The sequence below is a fragment of the Agelaius tricolor genome, unplaced genomic scaffold (assembly GCF_023055355.1).
Source record: "Agelaius tricolor isolate 1412-34295 unplaced genomic scaffold, bAgeTri1.0.p SCAF_4, whole genome shotgun sequence".
NCBI lineage: Eukaryota > Metazoa > Chordata > Aves > Passeriformes > Icteridae > Agelaius > Agelaius tricolor.
The window spans coordinates 19,424,860-19,442,846 of record NW_027269264.1 but is presented as its reverse complement, the minus strand read 5'-3'; the positions used below and the strand labels follow the sequence as shown (position 1 = coordinate 19,442,846).

The window sequence follows — 17,987 nt, the reverse complement described above, 5'->3', positions numbered from 1 at the left end:
GGAATTCAGACTGTATATGCATTTTTCTTCTATTCTCCTTGCCCTTTTCCGACAAATATACATGAGCATGGGTAATATTAGCTCTGTCATACTTCCCTTGAAGCAAATGAGATGCTGTCCTAGCACTGTTGTTTCCATCCTGTGTTGACTCATGCAGTGCAGACACTTTATCCTGCCCGTGTCTCTGCTGTAAGACCACAGATCATGTTATCACTTTACAAATATAGCATATTAGTATATCTGGAAGGCTAGTCACGCTGCAGGGTTCAGACAGATCTGGCTGGCCATGAGCTGTGCTATGCTATAAACAACCTCAGTGTCCCACATTGAATAACTGCAGAGCACACTCAGGAGCTCTGGACACTTGTGTTCTTTAGTAGTAGGTAAGTGACAGTTTTGCTGATTATTGTGTTTCTTCAGATGTGTGGGGTCAAGGTGGAAAATGGCAGGAAAAGTGAGAAGTAGCTATCAGGTAGCTCTGGTTTTGCTGCGGATCTTTAAAAACTAATGCATATGGGAAAAGCAGTTGAAACAGAGAGCATTTAGTTCAAGGCAGTATGTTTGGTGGGTATCTTTAAAGAGAATGAGATTCACCCTCTGCATTGTTCCTGTAAATAGATTTACACTTGTGACAAATCCAAAGTTTATAATTTAGGAAACCTTTCAAGTTCTACTCTGTGACTCAGTTATAATAAACCATTGCTATTTCATCTCAAGGACATATGCTGGTGTGGGAATGATTTTCAAGAAAAAAAATGGTTTGAGAGGTCAGTCATTTATCTTTGCTGTCTGTCAGAATTTACAGTGGAATTTAAAAAGAGTTATAGAACTTCAGTTTCTGAAGGCTATTTACAGTTAATCTAACTGGCATAGGAAATACAGTCCGCTACATCTTTTGAGAACGCAGCCTATCATTTAAAGTCAAATATTGTCATTATTGCTTTTGTTGCTACCACAAGCATTTATGTGCTATCATTGACATATTACTTTTATAGGTTAAGAGGTGCTGACCAGCTCTCTTCCTCTGAACAGCAGTTAATTGAGCACAGTTTCAAGGATCATGGGTGGATGATAACGCTCATTAAGCAAAGAGGTAGATCATACCAAAGAGTTTCACTCACTTTGCTCTCCTCAAACAGGAAGTAAAAGTGGAGAATTATTCCAAAGGTGTCCAGCTGTCAATATCACCTGTGTCTCCTCTCCACAGATGCGGGAAAGTTTTGTGGGAAAGACTAAAGACACAGCTGGGGTGAGGGAACTGATAAAATACAGATGCCACCTCATGACTGAATGGTGGGGTTTGGGCCATTAGAGATAAAATAAGTTGACTGCTGGAATAGTTGAAAGCAGTATCATCTTTAGCTTATCTATATTATCTACCATCTTAAAACACAAAATTTAACATCTTTGCAATTGGTTATGACCATTTTACTCATTATACAGGTAATGATCTTGTCTCTAACACTGGAAATAGGACTGCTGTAGGTCAGACATAGGTTTTTGTTCTCCTTCTGCAGTAGAGGCAGGTGACAGGACTGAGTTCTTAGATCAATACATTCAAAATGCCCCCCCCCAGGGAGAAAAAGAAAATGATACATTTTGAGGGTTTTTAATTAGTGCCAGTTAGGACAGAGAGTCTAAAATAACATTTATGATGTTGTCATTCACAGAGATAGTATCTGAGGCTGTACCCTATAAGGGCACATGAAAGGTAAGTAAGAGTTGCCTCAATTCTTGGGAATTGTTCAGGAACCTTAAGACAAATAAGAGGTCAATGAAACATTGTGTTAAAAACCGCAATGGACGTGAAACAAGTTTTAGAAACCTGAGAGTGTAATGTTATGTTTAAATTAAGATAATCTAATCGTATATGAAAGCCTCAGTGTTTTGCTCAGTGACAAAGAATGCAAATTTATTAGCCATGGGTCTATGTATGAGAAGTTAAGGGGGATCTCTCTAATCAGTTCTTAAAACATGTTTTTAGTTTCCCAGGACTCTGTTGTATACAGCCCAAGACAATTGTTTACACCTGCTGACTACAGCTACATGCATAGATTCAACACCTTCACCAATATGTAATACACTTTTGAGCTGTTCTTCCTTTGGTAAGAAACAACCTCAAAATACATGCCCATTTCAAATACATCATCCCTCTCGCAGTCTTAAGAGAATTAGACCTCTCCTCAGCAATATCCAGGGAAAAAAAAAAAGAAAAAGAATGGATTTTTGTCAGAGACATCAGTCCAGTGTTTCATTAGCTTCATTGTCAATGGAAGAATAATTAGTCAGCTCACTGAAGTGCTAGGGGAATACATCTGTAATAAATCCCCTTGCATATGTAACATCTATCATGCTTGATGGGAAACATATTAGTGTTACAAGAGTTGAGAAAGTATAAGGAATATTGTAATTCAGCTGCTAATTAATCCATAATTAAAGACCTAATTAATGAATAACCCTGTGAAAAATTGTCTAAAAATCAAGATGTGAAGACTGCAGTGATAAAGAGGACTCTTGTTTGTGAGACTTTAATTTACATCTAGAATAGGAACTGATTAATGAAAACTGTCAGTAAAGCATTGTGCTGCAGCACGGGACAAAGAAAAATATGCACATAAAAATGTGTGGAAACCAAGTTCAGCTCTTGCATATCTGTTTTTAATTTTATAGTGTTCATAGCTATTTTTACCTGAGTTATAATGAGTAGGTTAATAAAAAGATATGTTTTCTCTTAGCTGGGGAATGTAAACAATGCAAACGTTATTTATTTGTGTATGAAAGAGGCTAATGTCAGATTCTATTCATAAATGTCTCTTCCACAAAGTAGCTAAAGAAGAAAACTAAAAAAAGACCTTAATTCATCAAAGCATTCATGATTAAGCTCCATGATACAGAAAGACACTAATTTCTGAAATTAACTACACTGAAAGTTGGACTAATTAATAGCTTGAAAGTGTCACTGTCTCTGTTTGTTTATGTAGGAGCCAGCTGGCTGAGACTGTACTCTTGAGAGAGCAGGAAGGAACATTTCAAACTCCCAAAACATCTGGGCTCATGTCCAGGTGTCAGGACTGCCTTCTCCAGCCTTGGAGCAGATTGTCCCTTTCCTCTTGCATTTATTCTGTGCTGTAGCTGCATTTATTGGATCTCTGGGGACCCAGGCCTTCAGGGGGACACCCACTGTGATCCATCACATTGCCCTGCCCACATATTCCCCAGGACCCAGCAATCACATGGATGCATGCATATGTGCTCTGAAACACAATCTATCTTGGATCCCAGACCTCAAATTCTCACTGTCAAATCTGCACTTTCGGCAAGACTAGTGACAGCTAAACCAACCAAATTAGCAGGAAGGATAATTCCCTGCTGGTGTAGAACAATAAGAGATTTTTACTAGAAGCAAAACAAGGTAGGGAAGAGCAAATTCCCACTTTGCAGTCCTCTCCCACTCCTCAAGCATCACAGAGAGGCACTACCCCACTTACAAGCTGTGCTCAGTTAGCAAAATATAGTTGTATAGGGTGAACATTGCCACAATGTCTGTTGCTCTTTCAATCACAGCATGTTTCTCTAATTTAATCTTTTCCTGATAACATAAAAAATGTGTTCAGTTGCTATCCAAATGTCAGGTTTCCTCTGAATTATTAAAAAACTTGAGAGATAAATGACTTGATGATTCCAAAGCACAGTGTGAGTGAGCTTATTTCCTAAGAAATTATTTGCAGCATTGGTAGGAAATATTTCACTCATATAATCCTGCCAGTAATACTCATTAGAGTGCAGCAGATCTCCCACAGTGATTATCAGAAAGAAAAAGGGCCCAAGTGAGCCAGGTTGTTAAGCAAATTGAAGGAACCAAAACATTAATAATTTAATAACTCACATAAAACAGCAGAGGAAAGTATACACAGTGCTGTGCTTTAGGACAGCGAGGTGCCATGTGAAATCAGGAGAGCTGTTAACAGAGACTAATACTGGCTGTACCTGTAGTCTCAAAACTATGTTGGACTCTTTCAGACTCAAGACTCAGGTCTTGTTCTACAGAATACTGTGCACACACAAGTTGGCCAGCATGAACACTAATCCCAGCTAAAGTTCAGAGAACTTTAAACTCTACTATAATGAAGCCAGTGCAATTTTGACTTATCACTGGCGGTATTCTACCCACTGCAGAGAGGACAGATAATACTGGTAAACAGGGAGGAGCTGTAGAAGAGTTTGGTACATGTTTGTAGAAGAGTTAATCTTGGCAGACCACAGAGTCATCATATCTAAGAATACTTCTCTTGTGCTCTTGTGCTCCACTACTTTTCTTTTTAAAGAAGACCTTGCCTTGTCTTTATGTTTTGTTGTTTTTTTTTTTTTTTTTTAGTTTTTTTTGTTTTGTTTTTGTTTTTGTTTTTAGTATGCTTCTCAAGGTATTTATGAATTGATTGATCTATCTCAGATGCTGAGATAAGTGCAAAAAGGCTGAAAACTGTTCTTTCAATGAAGTTGCTGATTTGAAAAGCACTTTTTATCTGTGGAAGGCCTTCCATCCAGAATTCAGTGTTGATTTTAGCTCATATATCCTTAAACACTTTTTTGAAGATTGGGTAGTCCGTGGCACCTTGTGGTGCAAGTGCAGGTGATGGAGATGAAACTCCTTCAGCATTAAACACCAGGAGCTCCCAAAAGGCATCCTAATTTTGAAACTTACTTGCCTTCAGTGGTCCTCCATACTCAGGATGGTGACACTTTTAGAGGTATTGAAAATCATAAATTTCCACCTTTATTTTCCCCTTAAGCCAAGGGGAAAAAAAAAAGAAAAGGAAAAAAAAAGAAAAAAGGAAAAAACCCAGTCGTCAAATGCCTTCTCAGGGTTCAGAGGTCAAGTGGAAACAAACACAAGTGGTCATGAGATCACTGCTGCTATCAAAGATGGCTGTGGTAGCATCTGTGGCAGACCTGTAAACAAGAGTTGGAGATATCAATAGCTGAAGGGAGCAACGGCATTTAAGGCACAGCACTAAACCTCTCCAGTTTTACTGAAGAGTTGACATATGAAGTATGTGTATATTTGTAACAACAACATGAATAACAATAAATAAAAAATAATAAAGACTATGGACATTACAAGGTAGTTATCTTCTTTTCCATCTTATATATTTTCAACACCTTGCTGAAGAGAGTCTGTTTCATGGCTTCTGAGTACTCCTATTATTTAAAAAAGAATCTCGGAAATAGATGCTAGAGACCTGTCTGCCTACTTTTAGGTGAATTTATACAATAAAATAAATTAAATGATAATATAAATGATAAAAAAAAAAATTAGATAATATAAATGATAAAATAAAAAAAATGCAGATACTTAGGCAGATGCTTTTACTAGCAATAATATTTGGCACTAATATTATATCATTTAAATAAAAACATATGATGAGTATCATCCCTAATATTGTGGTGTTTTGCCAGTTAATCCTCCAAATGCTTAAGAGCATCCAAATGCTCCAAATGCTCAATATCATTATACACATGAGGACTGTGTTTGATTTTAATAGCCCTATTTATAAATACATTTAAATGAATAAAGTTTCTGCAAGATTAAGGAAAGGTGTTTTCTTTTTTCTAAGAACAGAAATTGCACGCAAGTGTCTGGAAAGGCAGTTTTTCTGCTCTATGTGTGTAGGGATAGCTCACGGCAATAGGGCACTCAAACCCAAATGCTGGCAGCAAAAGAATGCTCTTACAGACAAGCGCTCCTTCTCACCTCAGCTGGCCCGGAGAAGGGGCAGATTATTAAATTAACTTGATAAGAAGATGGGTCTTGGTGTTGAGATGGGGCCTGCAGTAGGAAGAGTCAGAGAGAATTCCTTTGTAGGGGAGGCGCTTGGTAATGTGTTCTAGAGAAGGCACAGAACCCTGGAATGATGACATTCAGAATATTTTGCAGGCTATTGTATCTTGAACTGATAGTACATCCCTGACGAGAGAAAGAATTGTGGTTTATAATGTAGAAGGAAAATTCTAGTTACAGAGATTCCTGTGATTTCCTTATTGATAAAAACAGGGACAAGGTTGATAGAACCTGCTGGTTGAGGAACAGATGCAAAGGCCATGGTGTTCAAAGGGACATTTTTATTCCCCCTCCTCCTAAAAAAAGCCTAAAGAGCAGGAAGGAGTGAAGCCAAAAAAAAAATTTCTTTCCTCTGCCACTAATATGAGTATCTCTGGTTACAAACTCTCATATCACCTTGCCAAGTACTGCAATGCTTATTAGAAAAAAAAGCGCTATTTTTAAAATTTTGAGATGATTTTATTTATTTATTTATTATATTACCTAAAAGTATTTCCTTAAATTAACGTGTAGCTGCTTCTGAAGGGAAAATCTTAGAGTAGCTAAAAAAAAAAAAAAAAAAAAAAAAATCCTGAATGGCCAGCTCTGTTTCTGAGCTAATCATTACAAAGAAGGCAAGATCAGTTTGACTTCCTGGTATGTTGCCTTTTAAGGGAATTGATTAAGGTCTTGCAGATAACTTCTTGGGAGGTGTAAATGGCTAGGGATAAGATTATTTGCTTCCATAGATACGCACAGAGAACTAGTTTCTCCATATATAATTCTCTTGTAAATGACATTGCCTTCTTTTTGTGTTCCTGAATCCCTTTTCCCCTGGAAAGTGCTGTAGGTTAATTATCATATGTTACTGAATAGCCTTGTTTTGTGGCCTATCTCACTAATAACTCAAAAGACTGATAAATATTATAACCATGCATCATCTAAGAAAGGTGTGCTGATGATCTGCAGCATAATTTAGACGTAGATGTTACTTAAGTCAAGATGACTTTAAGTGGCAAACTCAGTGTAGTTATGAAGTAAGATCTTGTGAATGCAGGTCATGACTGCTGTTGTGGACAGGACTTGTCCTTAATGAAAGCAAGGGTGCCTGTTTCTTGGGTAAGAAATAGTTTTTTGCTTTTCACTTACTGCCATATGAGTGGGTGAGGTAATCCTCACAAGTATGACAAAAGCCTGTCCTTAATGATCATGTGTAAGTATGGGATGAGAAAGAAGCAATGCTGAATTACAAAATAATGGGTAAATTGGAAGAGAAGGGGTGCTGCTGATGTACAGAACCATATGACTGCTTTGAGCAGAGCAGTCCGACGAGGTGACCTCTAGAAGTCCTGCCTAACTTCGCCGTGGTTTCTGACAATGAACAAAATGATAACAGTGATTCCCTGTGAATAGCCTAAGTATGGGAGGAAAAATAGCTGTGTTCCTAGTTGAAGCTAAGAAGTTAGAAAGAAGGGTATGATTGAGATTTTTCTCTATCCAAATGTAGTTTACCACCTGTGAATAATAGATGATAGTTTTAAATTTTCCTCTACAGGCCTAATATGATGTTTGGAAGAAAGAAACTACTGTGTATGAATTTGAATATGTATTTCTAGAAATCAAAATCATTATTAGTAGTTGCTTCTTCTGTGATAAATTCTTGCCATGCATGAGTAGGTAGCCTGAAGAACCTATAGTTAGTATCAGTTAAGCATAGCTTTTGCCAGTTTTCCTTCCTGGGCAATATCTCATCATTAGGAAAATGACGGTGTCTGAATTTTGGCAAATACATATTCTGCTGTCATGCTTGATACTTTATGCCCATTTTTTAGACAAGGATATAGGATAAAGCAACAGACCTGTGAAGATTGCTAGGTGACCTTTTCAGAGCTGCAGATGTCAAAAAGCATTTCACATTTGTCCTGATGCATATTTCTAAAGCCTTAGTCACCCTGTAATCTGATCAGGATTTGTGGCTTTGCTCCTTCTGAAGAGATTAATTCTGAGGTATTATGATGGACAGCTCTCATCTGCCACCCAAGTTTGTCCTCTGCTTGGTTTTACCACAGAAGAAAACCCCACAATGCCTTGCCGCTTAGTGCAACATGAGGGTAAAAGCTGTATGTGGATAAAAGCAATATGTGGATAAAATGAACTTTTCCAACCTAGTGTTTAATAAATCAGTGTCTCAATAAAGAACGGATGACTTAAGCTGTGAGACAGGAAGGTGAGAAATGAGTCAAGGAAAAGGAGTGCTTTCACAGTCTATTCAGACTCTCTGTTGATTAAGGCCATCTAGTTCCAACAGAGGTCAAGTGTCCAGCTGCAACTTCACTGTCTCACAACAATTCAGCTTCTGCAACAGCCTTTCTACCAAAACACACTTCTATGAATTGGTCTATTAAAATGAATTAGACCCTGCAGAGTGACTGCTGGTCTGCAGTTACTGTGAGGGGTGAAGTCCTTGTCACTGGGTTTCTTTCTCCTGTAAGCAGAGGTGAACTTTTTATTTTATGAGGTAAACAGTTCCGGTAAATTAGTAGTGAATATGTTTTAGAAGGACAAACCTTTCCACAGAGGATAAGGTCGCTGTTTTAATTACACTGTTTTAATGGGGTTTTGACTCAGCTGCTATCAGCTGTTAGTTTCAGATAGGTTAGGAACTATTTTTGCCTCATTTTAAGTGCTAGCAAAGATAAACAAGCAATAGGTGCAGCTTTATGAACAACAAAGATAACATTTTATATAAACATCCTAACATATAGAAGACTATGTAAATAGAATGATACTGGTCTCTGACCAGTTTTGAGCCAATACTTGTTGGTATTTGAGAGGGCCTTTCTTACTGAGATGACTAATAAGGTGAGAAGGTAGGTATCTTTGCTCTGAATGTACCTATGCATAATTCTTTTTAGTCCATGCTGTGCATTTTCCAGAGGACATGAGGGTGTTTTCCTGGCTCAGAATAAATTATTCCTTTGTATGCTATGTACTACAGAGGGATGCATGGGTGAAAGGGGGTGAAAAAGAAAAGGGACAGTTGCAAAGTTACAAGGGAAAAAATACAAAGGGGAGAATAATTTCCCCTTTGTCCTCAATATTATAACAGAAGGACAGATAATAAATAGCTCCAGCTGAAGGACACAATGCTTGGAAAAAATGATCACAGTAGCATCTGAGGAAAAATTATAGACATGAGCTTGAAAACGCACAGGAAAGGGGAGGATTGCTCTTTAACTGATAAGTAGATGGTCAAGAAGGGTTTTCTTCTACTGTTTATTTTTTTCCCCCTAAGCTTATAAACAGTATAATAAATGTGTTCTCTAATAAAACCTCACACAAAGTTTAAATAACTGACTTTCCTCTGTTGGTAATCTAGCTACAGTTTATGAGAGCCAGTATATTGTGATGATTGTATCCCCACTAGTGACTCTCAGCAAGGAAGTATAGTTCCACCTCTTTTATCAAGATTTGTTTGTGGTTTGTGTACTTGCATTAGAGATTTAGTGGGTGATTAGTTTCCTATGCTAGTACTGAACCACTGTGAGGAACACCATCTTGTAAGTCATGCTGTGTTTCACACAGAGAATGAATAGGTTGGACAGGACCTTAAAAATCATCCAGTTCCAGGACAGGGATGCCTTTCACTGGGCTGGGTTCTCAGACCCCCATCCAGCCTGCTCTTGAGTAGGGATAGGAAATCCACAGCTTCTCTGGGCAACATGTTCCAGTGACTCATCGCACTCACAGTAAAGAGTATCTTTAGAACATCTAATCTAAACCATCTCTTTCAGTTTGAATCCATTCCCCCTTGTCTTATCATTATATGCTGTCTCCATCTTTCTTACAGGCTTCCTTCAGGTACTGGACAGTTACAATTACTCCAAAGCCATCCCTCCTCCAGGCTGAATAATTCAAATTCTCCCAGTCTTTTCTCAAAAGAGAGGTTTTCCATCCCTTTAATCTTCCTGATGGTCCTTCTCTGGACTAGCTCCAACTAGGTCCATGTCTTTCCTGTGCTGAGGAACATAGAGGAAGATGCAGCACTCCAGGCTGGCTCCTCATGAGAGTGGAATAGAAGGGAAGAATCCTTTCCCTTAACTGCTGACCATTCCTTTTGATGCACTCCAGGACACGTTTGGCTCTCTGGGCTGGGAGTGCCCATGGCTGGGTCATGTCCAGCCTCTCACCCACCAGCACCCCCAAGTCCTTCTCCCCAGGGCTGCTCTGTATCTGTTCATCCCCCAGCCCGTGTTTTAAGGGGTTGTCCTGACCCAGGTACAGCACCTTGCCCTTGGTCTCCTTGCACTTGCACTTAGTGCAGCAAGTTGCACTTGTGCCAAGTGGGAAAGTGGAAAAATAAGTGGGATATTCCCATAGGCCCATTTCTCAAGCTTGTCCAGGTCCCTCTGGATGACATCCCATCTTTCAGGTGTAATAACAACACTCAGCTTGGTGTCCTCTACAAATATGCTGAGAGTGCGCTTAATCCTTTTGTGTATGTCATAAAGGAAGATATTGACTAGTACTAGTGCCAATACAGACTCCTGTGGGACACCACTTGTCACTGATGTCCATCAGGACTCTAAGCTATTGACCACTACCCTCTAGATGTGACTGTCAGGCCAATTCCTTATCCATCCAACAGTCCACCTGCTAAATCCATGTCAAATTAGAGAGAAAGACATTGTGGGGGACTGTGTCAGAGGCTTTACAGAAGTCCAGATAAATGATATCTGTAGCCTTTCCCTTGTCCACTGCTGTAATCCCTCCATCATAGAAGGCCACTGGGTTGGTCAGGCAAGATTTGCCCTTAGTGAAACCCTGCTGGCTATCCCAAATCATCTTCCTTGTCTCTCTGTGCCTTAGCATAACTACTAGGATGATCTGTCCCAGGACCTTTCCAGGCACAGAGGTGAAGCTGACAGTTTGGTAATGGCCAAGGTCCTCCTTTCTAACTTTTTAAAAGACAGATGCAGTGTTTCCCTTTTCCGCTCACCAGGGACTTCCTTTGACTTCCATGACTCTCTGGATATCAGGGAGATTGGCTTGTCAACTACATCAGCCAATTCCCTCAGAACTCTGATATGTATTCATCAGGCCCCAAAGACTTATGCATATTCAGGTTCCTCAGATGATCATGAAACTGATCTTGTGGGAGGGAGTTTTCTCTTCCAGTCCACATCCTGCAGTCCACCCAGTCAAGAAGGGTTGGAAAAGAGGTTACCATTAAAGAATGAGTAACTAAGCTTTCTCTTTGTCCATTGTTACCAGTTTTACAGCATTTTATATCAGAAGAGGTATAATTCTTCTTCCCTTTCTGGCTGACATCAGTTCCTAACTGCGTGGAACCTGATACACTGATACCAAGCCTCTGACTATTGGAATGTGTTTCCATATGTGTTGTGGTTTAGGAATTCCTAATTCCCCAATTTAGTGTTCCTACTCAAAACACACCAGACAATGTGCTGCTCTCTCACTGTGCCTGCCTTCCCCTGTAGCAGGATCAAGAGAAGAATGGAGGCACAAAAAAGTAAAGATCATAGGTTGAGATAAGAATGATTTAGTGGAAAAAGCAATGAAATAAATAAAAAAAAAAAAAAAACCAGTAACAACAATACTAATAACAGTGTACAGGACAGGTGAATGATTCACATGTGATTGCTCATTATGACCTGGGGTTATCTGACTGTGCACTCCAGTAAAGTGAAAAAGGCAGGTGTGACTAGCTTACCATGTGCTGAGGTGAAGAACCTCAGGGTCCTGGCCACGACTCTCCTGGCTGCTGCAAAGTCAACCCTGTTGACTGGCCAGAATAAGGACATGTTAGTAAGTGGGGACCATGACGTGTTCACCAAACCTTCCCCGTGTCTCCTGCCTTAGGTGAATTTTTTTGTGTGTTGTGGGGCTGGTCTTTTGATGCCTTTCACAGATAAGCAGATACTTATGGGAAAGCAGGAATTTCACAAATTCCATTGAAACAGGATAGCTTGAGGTCATAAAGATCAATACACAACAACTCCAGATGAAGTGCTTTTGCATGATTTAAAATGAATAAATTCTTTATGAGCATTCATTTTAATATTAGTCACAGAAATTATTAAAAATGCAAAGCCTTTAAAGCTATTTTCATCAATGTTACTTAATCAAACCAGTATTTTTTTTGCAACTCTGTCTTTATCTTGAAAAGGAAAAAATGCAAGGAAAATTCAATGTGTAGCTGTTGCCATGGATTTTATGTAGAAATGAATTGTACGCTACATTGTATGCTACATTGATGTATGCTACATTGATTACTGCCGGTACAAAACCCTTGATAATTTGGACATGTTAACATTTCTTATGACTTCAGTTCTTTTCCTCAGACAATTTTAATGAAACCTGATAGTTTGGAGCTTTATCTTTCTCATTATTCCTTTTTCTGAAGAATTGGTTTGTTTTTGCAGGAGAAGCTTAATGTCAACAATATGGGGCATCAGGTGATAATATTTGACTTTTCTGTCATAAGAGGACTGTGGGAAACTCGAGTTAAGAAGAACAAAGAACGTCAGAGGAAGGAGAAAGAAAGATTAGAACAAAGTGCATTGGAGAAGTAAGACAACTTTTGTGTTATTAATTTTAACCAAATCTGTTCTTATTATCCACTAACATTGCCATATACTAAATATAATAAATAGAAAGATATGTAACAAATATGATAAATATACTAAAAAATAATTGTTGATTATTAAAATTTAAGGGTTTGGGTTTGATTTCAATGACATCTTACTTCCTTTCCTCACATGATAGTTAGAGAAATGCAGCACAAACAATACTTATGTTTCATTAGTTTCTGCTCTTTCCTATGCAGATCATGATATATTAATGATATATTTTATTGTTTACCATAGACATATATTGAAGAGAAAAATAACATATATTTTTGTACCTTTCTCTTCTAATATACTGCATAAAAGTAGGGATTATAGAATTAGTGAACATATGCTCACAGGTTTCAGTACTAAGAAATACTTTAAGTATTTTATTGTGTTGAGAGAAGAAAGAAAAGGAGTTAAAGAAGTGGACATAATCAATTGCTTCTGAATAGGTAATATCAAAGAGAATAAGAATTATTAAGTTATTTTTTCTTGGGGTATTAAAGAAGGCTTTGATTATAATGCTTACACCCAATGATAATTTTATTGCTTTTATTATACTGAATTTATATTTTCTTTAAACAATGTTTTGTTTCCCATAAGACACAGTTAAATATTAAACTGCATTGGAAAGTTTGAAAACATAGGATTTATCAATTTCCTCCCTCTGAGAAGAGAAAAAAATAGAAATCACATTCTGTTTTAAAAATAAAACGCACAGGGTAAGACAGTGCCCTTGTTTAAGAACACAATAGCATTCAACCTTTGCATGGTGTTTCAGCACTCTCAGGGCACCCTCACTAGTAGATTCTCACTGCCAGGGCAGCTGCACTGGCAACAGAGCTGCTGGTCTAGGAGGAGACCAGGATAACACAGTCTGACCATCCTTTCTCTGGGACCTTTCACTTCAACACAGCCACCTCTACCAAAGCTTACAATAAAAACTGTAATCCTAACAAAAACAGAAGAAAAAAAAAAGAAAAAAAGAAGTTCATCCGTCAGATTGAATTCTCTAGCAAGGATAAGCATTCATTTTGGTGTGAGCTGTGTCCTGGTTTCAAGTAGGATAGTTTGTTTTCTTCTTAGTAACTGCTACAGTGCTGTGTTTTGGATTTAGTATGAGAATAATTTTGATAACACACTGCTGTTTGGATTGTTGCTAAGTAGTGCTTATGCTAAGCCAAGGACTTTCCAGTGTTTCATTCTCTGCTAGTGAGGGGCTGAACAAAGAGCTGGCAGGGAGCACAGCCAGGACAGCTGACCTGAATGTGATATTCCATACCATAGAACTTTATTCTTACTATGTAAATTGGTGGAATTGGCCAGAAGTGAGTGATTTTGTTTCTCAGAAATCAACTAGGAGTGTGTCAGCAGGTCGTGAGCAGTTGTATTTGGCATAATTTATTTATCTTGGGTTTTCCTTTTCTCTTTTCATTATTATTATTGAGATGAATATTAATATTATTATCATATTTTACTTTGTTTCTATTATTAAACTATTCTTAACTCAATGCTGAAGTGTTACTTTTTTATCCTGATTCTTCTATCCATGCAGATGCTGGGGGGCTGGGGAGTAAATCTGTGTGGTACTTGTTACCATTTGGGGTTAAACCATGACAGCTGAGAGATGGATGTTTGCTGTTTCCCTTACAGTAGAAAGCACAAGTGAAAGGACTTGGGATTCAACTTGATCAAACCTTATGTCTGTCCTAATGTGGACAACATGTCAACGTTCCCCTGCCACTTTCTTTTTTTGGTTTTGGTTTTCTGTGGTGCAGAAGATAACTTTTGAGTTCACTAGTGCAAAAGCAAATGATGCATGGTAAATTTTCTCTGTAAGAGGGAATAAGGGCAGCCTTATGTCCTCTGAGGCAGCTAATTTGAGCTAATCCCATGGCTTTTGTCAGTTAAGAATATGTTAAGAATAAGTTCTTACAGTGACTTGTCTTTTCCATGAAACCAATGCATTCTCCCTGTTTTTTTCTGCCTGTGGTTAATTATTTTAGACACACTTCTATCTGAAAGAGTGGGGCTTCACCGCCTTTTCTGCATTTTTTCCATGAATGAAGTCCAAATTAATTCTCTTATCTTCCCATACCACTCAAAGATAGGAAATTGGAGATATAATGCACAGAAATATGAGTTCCCAGGTGCACTTGCTGCATGTACAAAGGATCTTTTTCTTCCTTTAAATAATTGCAATTTGTGTATTGTACTTTGTTTAGTTGTGTGTCTTCGTGTACTCAGATTGCTTTCCAGTTAGTTCTACTTGTAGAGCTCCTGGAAAAAAAAGGAGGAAATACATTAGACTTTGTCTCCTGAGTATGAATGATCAGTATTTCATCCACTGAAGCAAATGGCAGAGTTCATGTTCATTCTCATGGTGCAGGCCTTATAGAATGGTCAAAGCCGATAGGATAATGGTCAAAGTAATAAGAATATTAGTAATAATATGCCAAATTCAGTTAAAAGAAAATCCTCTTTGTTTTATGATGTGTGCAGTGACCACTGGCATTTAGGTCCTAAATGTCAGCTCACAAGTTATTTCTTTCGTGCTTTTCAGTGCTCTCAAATGTTGGACCAAAAATATGAGAACACTTTGCTGATTTTTAGCTTGAAAGTATAGATAAAATTGTATTTCTAATTAAATAATAGAAATAATGTGTCCATGTATAAATATATTTCATTATTGTATGGAGTTCTACATTGATTAAATTCAGGTATCATACCCAGGGATTAAAATTTTACTGTTGTCAGGTAGGTCCACTGAAATCAATGCAAGTTTATACTGTGCCACAGTTTTTGATCCAAAATGATTATTCCCAAAAGCTATTTAGAGAGGGAACTTTCCTGAAATGAAGACTACATTCTAGCATTTAAGGCTCTAGATATTCACTTTTGTCAGAAGTCAGAGTGAATTCTTAAGTAGTGTTGAAATTAATAGAGTTTCTCTGCAAATACACTAATGCAACAGTTTGGAATCTGGCCTTTGGGGCTGGTGTGGTTTTTTTTGTGGTTTGCTTTTTAAACATTTTTCCTCAAAGAGATTATAATTTGCTAATGCCTTTGAGATTGTGCAGTTCCTTTATATGCTGTGTTACTATGTAAAATGACCTGATAATATGCAATGAAATGTAATATGTATTATTCGAGGACAAACTCCCAGTCAGCCTCTAGGGAGTTCTGTTTGCCTTGGGGCAAGGTAATTTAGTTCATGTAGCCTCATTAAACTGTAACTTGTAAGATAATTTCTGACTGAAGATTTTCTTCAGAGGAAAATCCCACAAATGAATGAAAAGCTTCAGCTGAGCATTAATGGTGAGGTCTTGTAAAGATTTGTTTACAAGGTAGATGTTAAGCAACTGGCCAGTGAAAGCCAATTCTGGACAACCAACTACTGAGAATACTGGCCTTCTGAGGTACTGGGATCAGGTAAATTTTCTTTATGGATTTAATTCAGTCCTCTGTTTCCTCTTTGTTTTTGTGGGACTGTGAAAGTGTGGCAGTTTAAAGAACACACATAAACCAACAACTGAATATAAAAGAAAAAGAAACGGAACAGTTTTGAGTGGGCTTATTTTCATTTTATTTCATCTTCTTGATCCTGTCAGACAAGTCCAATTGAAATCTCCCATAGGATATGAACCAGAAACTGATAAAAAAGTGTGCACTGTCCTGAGATTTCCTATATGTTTATGAAAGTGCATATTATAGAAAGAAGCATGTATTTATAGCACTGCTTTATATTTAATCTTCTAGATTTTTGTAGTGGTGATCTTTTGTTAAAGCCATCTTTTATTGCTCCCCAAAATCCTGAATGCTGTCAGATGACCTTGATGTGGTATGATTTTCCTCATTGAGATTTCTTTTTTACTTGTTTTCTTTTTTCTTTTTTATTTTTTCTTTTTTTAGGGAAAAAGAATGAATGTTTACAGTTAGGGTTTTTTTTTTTTTTTTTTGAGGGATGGCAACATGTTTGTCATTTGGTGAGAAGTAGGTAAGATAAATCTGAACGCTAACAAATTAAACATCTCTGTGAGGAAATGCCAGAGCTGTTTGCCCAGATTAGCTATCTAAATCTTTGCTGTGAAATGGCACAGCCTTCTCTGTCCACCAACAAACATGCAGCAAAAATAAAAGCTTGTTCAGCTACCTCTTCCGCTGTCTCTTCTTCAAAAATTTCTTCTCAAAGTCTGGCTATGTGCATATAAGTCAATGTGCATGTATTATTTTTTGAGTTATATACTTCTTGAATATTAAAAATAAAAAGCAACAAGAAAACTACATTTTGCTGGCAGACTGACTTTTTTTCCCCCTGAGAGTTTACAAGTTTAATTAAAAATATTTGTCTCTATCACTCTGCCAAACTTCAGTGTTATAACTCTATTTGCACCTTAACTAAGATTTCATTTGTTATGTTTATCTTTATTCTCTTACTCAATACCCAATGCAGAACTTTTTCCAAGCTAGACTAAAACTGGAGCTGGCAGTCTCTTGGCCACAAACACAAATTACAGTTAACAGTTTTGGTTTCGATTTTCAGCACTAATAAAAATACTGTGTTATTTGCCTTTGTTTGTAGGCACTTGTGCATACAGACCATGTGTCTAAAGTAATGCACAGCAATGCATTGTAAGACAAAAGCTGATGTTCAGCCACAATCCTTTAAATTGCATGGAAGAGCCTGGCAGTGATACTGAAATTGAATCAATCCAATTGAATTTGAAGCAAATGTTTCTCATCCATCAGGAATATTATTCTGGGCTGAGCTCCAGTTCTACTGCGATGGTCTTCTAAAAATTCCATAGGATTATTTAATGATCCAGTGCAGCTAGTGACTCTGATTTAAACATTGCTCAGGAGTTCTAAACTGGTGTCACCATGTAGTGTCCCAGTCAATTCTTGTGCCCTGGCTTAGAGGAAAGAGTGCCATCTAACGAAAATTCCTTTCCTTACCTAGGGATCACAGCTTTCCTCCAAGGGCTTCTAATCAGACATTGAGCAGAGTATACCTGCTGAAGGAAGAGCAATTGAAAGAAACCCAGTTGCTCCTCATTTGCTTTGATGGCTCTGAAATCCCTACCCATGAACACTTCTTTTCCAAACTGGTTGCTCCTTTGAAGGGTCCAATCACTGGATTTATTGTAGAGTAATTCCTTGCATCAGGTTGATTAGATTCATTATGTTGCTGGAGAAAATAAAATTTCAAGAAGGGAACTACCATGTCCTTGAAAAGAAATATGTATAATAATAAGGAAAAATATATGCCATGAATCTTTCTTCTGAAGGTACACTCCAATAGTGAAGTAGCATTTGGGAAATGATTACCTGAAGAGGAACACAGCACTAACCAAAATGAAAATACTTGAATCTTCTATTTCCCTGTTGATCTTGTTTCATAACTGTAACGTATTGTCCTGAAAGCTTACTGTAAAAAGGCAATATATTGGAAAATAACTTGCCAGAGTAAAATTTCTCTATACCACATACATATGCCTTAGTGACAGGTGTGCTTTTGTGTTACAGATATATAG

At 37.7% G+C, this 17,987-nt stretch overlaps 1 protein-coding gene across 1 annotated transcript in view; it reads left to right on the top strand.

Moving 5' to 3' along the window:
• Window positions 1-256: 256 nt before the first annotated feature.
• The window catches only part of LRRC2 (leucine rich repeat containing 2), a 78,690-nt gene continuing 60,959 nt past the window's right edge, over window positions 257-17,987 (top strand). Inside the window, exons 1-2 of the mRNA XM_071425933.1 lie at window positions 257-383; window positions 12,265-12,410. Coding sequence (XP_071282034.1) covers window positions 12,286-12,410 — 125 coding nt within the window. The 5' untranslated portion in view covers window positions 257-383; window positions 12,265-12,285. The remainder of the gene's footprint in view (window positions 384-12,264; window positions 12,411-17,987) is intronic.